Below are 9,327 nucleotides of genomic sequence, written 5' to 3'. Positions count from 1 at the left end.
GGTAATCTGTATTAAATCATCACATCCTGTTCTGAAGATGTTATTTAGCCCAAATACATTGCATACATGTAATAAACTCCATGCACTGTGTAAACTGGGTCACTGGGTTTAGGACTCCTATGAAAAAAAAAAAAATATATATATATATATATATATATATATCAAGCAGAGGTTTACACATAATACCCTCCAGGAGTTCACGTAATTTAGCATGTAATATATTTGGATGTGTAAAGAAAGTACAGTGTAATTGATGTGGTTATACACAGTATCATACATGAACAGTGCTGTATAGTACTGTATTGCCCTGGTCGTCCGGCCGCCAGGGGGCGCTGCGCTGTGCTTTGCTGTGCGGCGCGGCTCGGAGCGGCGGCCCGCAGTGGCGTCTTGCCTGTGCGCATATTTCAAAATGGCCGCCGCTGGACAGGGATAGCTGTGCATCCGCGGATATACTTTCTCTTCACGGCCGGATCGGGAGACCCTGTGAGCGGCGATGACTGCGCGGAGGCAGGCCCAGCGCGGATAACGTATGTTTGCGGGCTGAATGTGTTAAGAGGTGTTTTCCAGGGCGATCAAACACCCCGGGAGAAACGCAGGGGCACTAATGCGATTGTCACTAACTATACACGTACGACACTCCGATCTGCGGCTAACATGCCTGTATTGAATCCCTTTGATTCAGGCCTGTTTAAATATTTACTCTCTGCATGTCCCCAAACTACGGCCTAGACAGGTTAAGAAGACCCCCCGCTGCTGTCCGCACACATACCCCGATGTAGTGTTGCACTCAGACCAGTACAGCCGAGTAATAACAGTGCTGCTGTATAGCTGATCACATTAAGGACAGGTTTTTATTTGTATACGAAGTTGTTTCAAATGGCGGCAGTGTAACACGTCACCCAGGTTGCCACTTCATTATTCATGATCTCTTGAACTGCAGATGCTAATCACACGGTCGCAGCTGGATCATGCGCAGAACACGTCAGTGGTTTCCTCCCCGTCATATTGTCATTATTCAACTCCTTATAGTGGATATTTTAGGATTGAAAATACATGCTGTATAGTTCAAAAAGCCTAGTGTCTAAATCGGGTTATAGTATGTGTCTTTTTTTTGCAACAGACGAGGCTCTGGGCTCCTGTGGGTTCAATCCCAGGTCAGAGACACTGCTACTGTACCCACAATGCACCAGTACAACCCCAGCTGTATAAGTGGGTCATTGGATGCACATGTAATTTGATAAATTGTCACAGTTGGAAGTCACTTTAGATAAGGGCATCTGCTAAGACCAGAGTTCCCAGCCCTGGTCCTGGAGGAGCCCCTACCTTTCTGTTTTTTGTTCCAACTGAGCTCTAAATTACTTAATTGAACCTTAATTGAAGTAACTGAGCCTTTGGGAACCCTGGTGTTACGACATGTAGTAGTAGTAATAATGACAAAATATTCCACTGAGTAATTGTCCTACATTGGAAGGAATCCTGGATCTTTGAAAAGGTTTCTGTGTACACAACAGACATAGATATTACTCCCCACAGTTCGGCAGCACCCTTGGACTGAAGACTGAGGGCGGTGTCCCTCGCGTCCAACAGGTCCCCCCTCTCCCTGCGGTGGACAATGGAGAGCGACTGCAGGATCTCTGTGATCGGCCTGCCCCCTCCCTCGCCCCTCTGTGCGGGGCTGGCATGCCTGCCCCGCTCCCTGGCCCTCTACAGCCTGCTGTGGAGCCTCGTATCTGTCAGGTAAAGCTGGGGGGGCGGGCTCTATCCCCCTTGCCTCGGCTTCTGTAACCGGTCCGCTTTACAGTGATGGCGGCGCTGTGGCTGTGCTTTGATCGTGCTTTCGTTCTCCTCTTCCTGCAGAGTTTTGGGAGTCCCTGTGTCCAGTGAAATGAAGACGCCAGGTAGGGCTTGTTTCTGTGACCCAGTACTGAGATCTGGGTTTATGTCTGCACTGAAACTGCTGCTGGGGAACCCTGGGTTTGGAGGAGTTTGTAGTTTTGTGGTTTACCTCTCAGCCTGGACACGATTCTTAATTGATTAAATTAATTGACTTAATTGGTTTCCCCATCACTGACTGCTGGGGTCTAAGTCAACCCTGTCCCCAGATATTTAGGGCGCACTCATAGTTAATCATAAACTTAAAAGCACCCTGAAATTGGAACCCCCTTTATAGTTTTTCTTTCTGGTCCAACTCCAATTGGGGTCGTGACCTTTGACCTTGGTGGCAACACTGTGTCCTTCAGTCCTGTGTCCTTGTGTCCCGCAGTGATGTCCGCCATGGCCACGCCCTGCTGGCAGGTGGAGGAGTTTGTGGTCGCCCGGGAGTGCTCCCAGTGCAACGCCTTCCAATCTGTGAGTACTGGGGTCGTGTACGAGGGTCCGGGCATCGCTGCTGGAGGTGACTGTCGAACCTGGGGGCCGCAGAGTATGTGTGGGGGGACTTGTTCTGGGTCTCACTGTCCACTCTTTCCTTCTAGAAGTCGTGGGCAGCGTGCACACAAACTGGGTATGTGGAGATGATCAACTGTGCCAAGTCCAACAAAGACGAGTACAAGAGGTGGGTGTCTCCATCAGCGATTGTGGGTCTAAAGCGCGGTTCAGGTCAAAGGTCGCCCCCAAAGCACTGGGCAGAACAGGAAGTGTAAATGAAACAGGGAGTGGAAAATAGACGCGTTAACAGACAATCGATACGTTGGAGAGACAACTTACTCTCAACTTACTTTGTGTAAGACTGTTTTCAGTTTTACAAGCTCCGCCTCTCAACCCCTTAAATAATGCACGTCCTGGTTTGGTTTGGCAGTCGAAAACCCCAATCATGTGACGGGGAGAGGCTGAATTTCATCCCCTGGTGTTTTTTCTTTCCAGGTGACGTCACCTTACAACAAAAGTCAAAACGGCCCACTCATTTCCCTGGTTTTGTTTCCCCCACTTAGTCCCCTTTGTCTGCGTGTCCCTCCGGATCGGGCAGTCGGCCGCTAGGGTCCCAAATCCTGTGCTCAGTCTTGCCCAATGCCCTGTTCCTCTTGTCCCCGCCAGCTGCCGCTCGGCCCTGATGGAGGAGAGCCGCTTCTGGAGGTTCGAGGGCACCGTGGTGGGCCTGACCGTGGTCTTCGCCCTGCTGGTGGTGATGCGCCAGCGCGCCCTGGACCGGCTGGCCTCGGAGAAGGTCCGCAAGCAGATTGAGTCCATCTAGAGGCCCGGGTGGGGGGGGCGCTGGCAAAACGATGGCCAGTCCAGCCGACCGGCCCTAGGACCACGACAACCTGGGGAAAAACTACACAAAACGGTGTTTTATAATGATGTTTTAATAATCTAGGAGGGTCTCCTGCCCCCTAGTGGTGGAGACCAGAAACTGCTCACCACCTGGCTCTTTTTGAAACTTGGAAAAGATGTGTGGACAAGATGGCGACGTTAGGAAGGCCTGCTTTAACACGTGGAGAGAGCGCAGTTTGGGGAAGGAAGCAAGGAACCAGGCCTGCTTAGTCAGAGGACTAATCCTGGACAACAACAAGACACTGACTTTAGTCCTGTGTTTTTTGTGTGCTTTTTTTAAATGCATCTTACAGTTTGGACTGACTGAGATCACAAGAGCTCTTTTGAACGGGGCCGGTGGCAAGAACTCGCCTTTCCCTGTTCGAGGGACAGGTGTGGCGGTGGTTGTGTTACAGAGGGAGCCCAGAGGCTCATGGGAATCGGAATGATGACACTGCATTGAGGAGCAGGTTTAGTTTTACATATTTGGAATCCCTTTTTAAGACCTTCAGGATGTACGGATGAAATGTTATGGTGCCAGTCTTGAGCCGGCCTGGGTCTTTGTATGGCTGTAGCCCTCCAGGTGTTTGTTTGCCACATTATGCAAAGGAGAGAGAGATTGTGGGAGAGTGTGTGTGTGTGTGTGTGTGTGTGTGTGTGTGTGTGTGTGTGTGTGTGTGTGTGTGTGTGTGATTCAGTGTGATTTCTCCTCTGATCTGAGCCAATTCTTAAAGCACACCTTCCCCCCCCCCTCCATGGTACACGCTTCACAGGGGAGTTCTGAGCTCCTACAGGACACTGACGCGCCTCCACAGCTGTGTTTATGTTGTATTTGTGTCAGTTTGTATTTACGTTTGAACGAAGGCCGTCATGTCTGAGTCTCCCTCCCATTCTCCGAGTGGGTGTGCTGAGTGTGTGTGGGGGGTTATTTACTGTGGGACGGCACCCTCGGACCCCGTTTCTTTCAGTTACTGTGCAACCGGCCATCGCCTGGGTCGGTCGACGCCGTGGAGAGGGTGCCAGGGTCAGAGGGGCTTTAATGACTTTCCCAGTTTAAAGACTTTCGGTCTTTGCCTTCATCTGTATTTTGCCTCTCATCTCTTAAAAAGTGTTGGGGTGGGGGGGACGGACTATATTCTGTCGGGACTGTATTTATTGGGATTTGTTCAATCTGTTTTGTGTTGTTTCTCATCAAAACAAATGAGGAAATGGGAAAATAATGGTCTACAAATGCAGGATTTAGTCACTACTTTGGAAATAATGTATACTTAGGGTATTTCTCTAAATAATAATGATGAATACACTTGCACATGGTTGTAATATGCAGTCAGGACATCCCAGAAAATTGCTTAGACGTCTTTATCCTGCTATTTATCCCCAATATTATTATTGATTTTCATTAATATTTGTTTATTTTAACTTGTACAGTTGGTGCAATTTTTTTTTATTATTAATATTCCTCCCTCTCGCTCTCATTTGTCCAGATGTTTTATTTTATTTTTTGCACATTGTCCAACGTATGGTTTCAGAACAGATCCTTTGAGTTATTGGTGGGAAAAACAAACCCAGGTTTTCTAGTATTTAAGTCACCGCATTGTAATATTTTGCACCAAACTAAGATTGTGTTTTTTTGTTTTTTAATCACAATTGACATTTTTTAATGTCAAATCTTCCATTTGGAGGCAGAAGTCTTTAAAACCTTAGACTGCCAGCTGTTCGGTTAAATCACTGTTGATCTGAGCAGTTTTGAACGCTAAGTGTTTTTTTCCCCATCCCCAATGACTCTGTTAATAGTATACTGTAAATAACGTATTTTTATGAGAGATGTGAAGCATTTGTTGATATGAGCTGCCGGTCACCGGGAAGTGAACAAATAAATTCTGCATGGATCAATCTCACAGATTTTCCCTACAGTGTGTAACTGTCGGAGTATATATCTGAGGGTAGTGGGAGGAGAGAGATGTGTAAATTAGACAATAAAAACACTTGCTCGAAAATATTGACTTTATTAAAACATTTACAGTTTGCAGCATTGGAGTCGAGGTTCAGCGAGGCTACAGGGTTCAGACTGATGGCTGAGATAAGCATGGGAAATTCTATCTGTATTCAAAAATATATTTGTATTCTTTAAGTATGTACATATGTATAACTTAAATAATTTACATTGGTAGGTGCACTAACATACTCTGTACAAGAGATCAGACCATCACAATGCCCCGGCGGCCATTTTAGGTTGGGTCAGCGTTGCACTCTGTTTGGGCGGCCAACATAATTTTTCTCATTGGGCCAATGTTGAGCCAAAGTTGGCATTTGGTCATTATTCCCAGCAGGGCCAACCTCAACGTAGAGCAACTGACTCATTGGACCCATAGTTAACTGACCACAAGCCAACCGTAAACCAACGTTGGACCAATTCAGCTTGCTATCTGGATGATGTGCTATATACAAATTATTTTTTAAGTATATAATATATTGTAGTGAACTCCAAACTCTTGTGCATTAACAATTACAAAAATAAATCCAAGTGTTGATAGATTGATAGATTCCTTCCTAATTGAACCCTTAATTGAACTGAGTATGATTGAAGGTCCAATTAAGCAATTAAAAGCTCAGTTAAGTGGCGGGCTCCAGAACCGGGTTGGGAAGCACTGGGTTGTTGTATGCGTTAATGGCATTTGGGAGATTTGACGATGACACTGCAGGGCCAATGGCAGCGGGTTGTCGTCTTCACAGACACTTGAGGAAGAAGTAGTTGCACTTGGCGCCACTGGGACAGTCGCACAGTTTGCCGAAGCGAGCGCCTTTCTTCACCGAGCAGGAGTCGCCGAGGTTACACTGGACAGAATTAAAAAAAAATAATCGTTAAAATAATAGGCATTTCAAAAGTCACTTCAATTAAAGAGAAAGGAAGACTGGGAAAAGAAGGGTAGCATTTCAAACCTGGTAAGTTATATCACTCAGAACTGGACATTTTTGTTAACCACAGACTATTTGAATATTATACTGTTCCTTGTGTGAATGTGTAAAAGCGCTCTTTTTTTTGTATTTCAGTGTAACTTACTGGGTTTTGTAGTTGCTACCCAAGCGCGTCCTAAAATAACTACATTTTAAGCTATTTTCATCTACTTCCAATGAGTTATGGTCAAAAAAGAGGCCTAGCCAAATATCAAGTAAATACAATTCATTATTACGCCGCTAGGTGTCGCAAAAGCTTAATCCACAAACTTAGAAAGCTCTAGTGCAGGGGTGTCAGACTCCAATTACTTAGTTAATGTCAATATTTACTCAGGTAGGCTTATCTAAGAAGGGTTCCATTCATCCAGTTAATAGATTAATTAGACCAATTAAGGAGCCGAGAGCTGCGCTGGGACAAAACCCAGCAGACACTGCGGCCCGCCAGGACTGGAGTCGACACCCCTGATCTGGTTCTTATACCGGTGTGACCACATTGTAAATCATATTACAAATCTGATTTAAAAAAAAAAAAGTGGCGTCTGTAGGGACCGATTAAAGTTGTGCCTACCCGGGGGAGTCGGCTGAGTTTCTTTTCCCAGGTCACCAGTCTTTTATTTTGCAGCTTCTCCAGAACCTCTTGCAAAACACCCAGCTGAAACCACAAAAACATCTGGCGCTACTTCGGTGCCCATGTTTCAAGATCACAATGATTCATGTAAACAAACAAACAACAAAAACTAACTTTATTTACAATTTTTTTTTTTTTGCTACACCCACTTGAAATCCGTTCAAAGCTGTAATCGTATATGGCCATACATTATTGTGTTTGGAGGTATAATTACGCAGTGCCTCACCATTAATTGTTCCGTTTCCTTCAAATAAGCCTGACAAATGTGACGTAGCACTCCCTGCGTGGCCTCTGTGTGTGTAAACCAATCAAAGTGAGCTCTGGACAGAAATGTACCAGCTATTTCCGTCCCAGTGAAAGGGACCCAGCAGCACTTTCTTCTAGACTTTCTTTTCTTTTTCTTTTCTCCTACATCACAACTGAGACTTTGCTTGGCTCTGACCCAAACTGACCATTCATAAACTGCAGACTACAGTGCCCACTTCATTACAAACACAAACGAAGGTAATGCTTTTCCCAGGTTGCCCCCACACTGATAAACACGGGTGCGAGGTAACAGTCATTACCATACAGAGTATATAACAGTATTTCGTTTATTATTGTATTATGTATGACAGACCAGGGAGAGGGCTTCACCCGAGTGAATATAAATGCTTAAAAAAAAACTCAAACAGGGATTCCCAAACCGGTCCTGTGGGGGACCCCCTGTCCTGTTCTGAGATCTTAATTGTTTAATTGAATCCTTAATTGGACTAAAAATGCAATATAAGGCTCAATTATGTAACTAAGAGCTGGGCTGAAACAAAAACCAACCGGGCAGGGGGACCGGTTTGGTATTGTCTGGTCTGAAAGGATGCCAAGAGCTCTTAAGACAACTTTTCACTCTTTTTTTTGGAAGTAAAACAGTTCATATCTATATTTAAATTATAGGAAATGTAATTGCCAAAAACACCTTAAAGCTTTCATAAACTGTTGTTGTTGTTGCTGTGAAGCACATGCGCCTTAGCACATAGCACGAATAGCACATATGGGTACTAACCATCAATCATCCATCATCAAACTACCTACCAGTTCCCTCTCTTGTTCAGCGCTCTCGCTTGCTCTGGCAGGTAAATCGTCTGCCATCCTGGCCGACACTGGCGCTGCCCGAGAGACCAGGTATACCAGGCAGCCAAAGCCCAGGAGGAAGAGCCGCACTCTCGCCATGGTCGCCTGTCCTGGTGGCAGCAGTCCGGCGGGGGATGGAGGAGGTCGGGCTGCGGCGCTGGCACTCCTCCTACAGCCAGGTCTGTCTGACGCTGACCGAGGTGCTGAAAAGACTCCTGGCGGTCAGCTGTGAATCACCCCCCCCTCAAAACTCTCTCTCTCTCTCTCTCTCTCTCTCTCTCTCTCTCTCTCTCTCTCTCTCTCTCTCTCTCTCTCTCTCACACACACACACTTACACAACGTCCCCAGGAGCAGTTCAGAGCTCGGTTGGCACAATAGGTGCCAGGGTAGCTGCTCCTACACATTTTGCGTAGAAACAACATGTAAGCTGGAATTATATGAATGTGCTTCTGGTTTGTTATTGCCCGTTTAAATACTGCTATGCTGACCCCCCCATTATGAAGAAGGAAAGAGTTTTCTGACCTACTACCAGGACGCCATGCTTAAGTGACCCGTTACATAAAAAGCAGTAACGAGAAGACACCCCTGCCCCGGGCTAATCTTTTCTCTATTACCAGAATAAGCTTTTCCTTTTTTAGACGGGTTTAATGGCCAACCACGTCAGAGCAAGAGGACTTATGAGGAAACCACGCCATGGCCACCCGAAGTACACGGGGCGTCCTGAGTCTGGGCCAAACTGACCCTTCTTGCCCACCGTCCACCATTGTATTGTGTGTGTGTGTGTGTGTGTGTGGGGGGGGGTCCTACATTGTGTTTTAAGGATAACAGTCACAATTGCCCTACTTCAGTGTTGACCAACCGCGGAGGGAATAATCCCTGCACCTTCCACGGATGCTCTTAAGTATCTTATTATGCCATGGGTATATTAGTTCATCCGTGGGTCCGGTTTAACCATCTGAAGCGTTAAGCGTTTTAAAGAGCAACCGGAGGAACCCAGATGCATGAAAAAGCCAAGTCCAAACACCCTTTACCTCCCGACTGACCTGACTCCAGTACCCAGGTTATATCAAGCTACCGTTAATTAACTCATTTAAAAAGCTGGAGATGCAGATCAGAGACATTTACCCATCGCATTATAATAATTCTACCTAATTTGTGTGCTTCAATTAGCAATATAACTGTTTAAATAAATAATACCCTTCTCTTGTCGTACTCCAGCAGTTGGAATTAAGGGTCAAATCAACGTGTTTACACTGATTTGTGAGGGAAGTGGTTCCCAAAGTGCTCTTGGGGGACTGTTTTTCTACCACGGTTTTAGATCAGGGATATTAAAATAAATATTAATCTTTGGTACACTGTAATTACTGAATTGAATCACCAATTACTTA

At 45.8% G+C, this 9,327-nt stretch overlaps 2 protein-coding genes across 3 annotated transcripts; one reads left to right on the top strand and one right to left on the bottom strand.

Annotated features, from left to right (window-relative positions):
- The first annotated feature begins 390 nt into the window (after positions 1-390).
- Positions 391-5,147, top strand: jtb (jumping translocation breakpoint). Of its 2 annotated transcripts, none has more exons than XM_066721434.1 (6): positions 391-527; positions 1,534-1,737; positions 1,858-1,898; positions 2,264-2,349; positions 2,478-2,554; positions 3,034-5,147. In XM_066721434.1, exons 2-6 carry the CDS (start codon positions 1,613-1,615, stop codon positions 3,188-3,190), a joined length of 486 nt encoding a protein of 161 aa, XP_066577531.1. In that variant the 5' UTR covers positions 391-527; positions 1,534-1,612; the 3' UTR covers positions 3,191-5,147. The 2 variants fall into 2 exon arrangements, with proteins under 2 accessions (XP_066577531.1, XP_066577530.1); XM_066721433.1 differs by having other exon boundaries at positions 2,475-2,554.
- Positions 5,148-5,411: 264 nt separating this feature from the next.
- LOC136767564 (cocaine- and amphetamine-regulated transcript protein-like) lies at positions 5,412-8,334 on the bottom strand. Its single transcript, XM_066721435.1, has 3 exons — positions 7,901-8,334; positions 6,773-6,856; positions 5,412-6,084 (listed from the first exon to the last, which is right to left on the bottom strand). Exons 1-3 carry the CDS (start codon positions 8,036-8,038, stop codon positions 5,977-5,979), a joined length of 330 nt encoding a protein of 109 aa, XP_066577532.1. The 5' UTR covers positions 8,039-8,334; the 3' UTR covers positions 5,412-5,976.
- Positions 8,335-9,327: the final 993 nt, after the last annotated feature.

The sequence above is a fragment of the Amia ocellicauda genome, chromosome 14, assembly GCF_036373705.1.
Source record: "Amia ocellicauda isolate fAmiCal2 chromosome 14, fAmiCal2.hap1, whole genome shotgun sequence".
Lineage (NCBI taxonomy): Eukaryota > Metazoa > Chordata > Actinopteri > Amiiformes > Amiidae > Amia > Amia ocellicauda.
This window is presented reverse-complemented; position numbering and strand designations above follow the sequence as displayed.

What these genes read in the sequence shown, in the direction of transcription:
- jtb (XM_066721433.1), top strand. Translation starts at nt 1,613, where the DNA reads ATGGAGAGCGACTGCAGGATCTCTGTGATCGGCCTGCCCCCTCCCTCG. An exon ending in AGTGCAACGCCTTCCAATCT is followed by an intron (nt 2,350 to 2,474) that starts GTGAGTACTGGG and finishes CTTTCCTTCTAG; the next exon opens with AAGTCGTGGGCAGCGTGCAC. An exon ending in AACAAAGACGAGTACAAGAG is followed by an intron (nt 2,555 to 3,033) that starts GTGGGTGTCTCC and finishes TGTCCCCGCCAG; the next exon opens with CTGCCGCTCGGCCCTGATGG.
- LOC136767564 (XM_066721435.1), bottom strand. Translation starts at nt 8,038, where the DNA reads ATGGCGAGAGTGCGGCTCTTCCTCCTGGGCTTTGGCTGCCTGGTATAC. An exon ending in CTGAACAAGAGAGGGAACTG is followed by an intron (nt 6,857 to 7,900) that starts GTAGGTAGTTTG and finishes TTGTGGTTTCAG; the next exon opens with CTGGGTGTTTTGCAAGAGGT. An exon ending in AACTCAGCCGACTCCCCCGG is followed by an intron (nt 6,085 to 6,772) that starts GTAGGCACAACT and finishes AATTCTGTCCAG; the next exon opens with TGTAACCTCGGCGACTCCTG.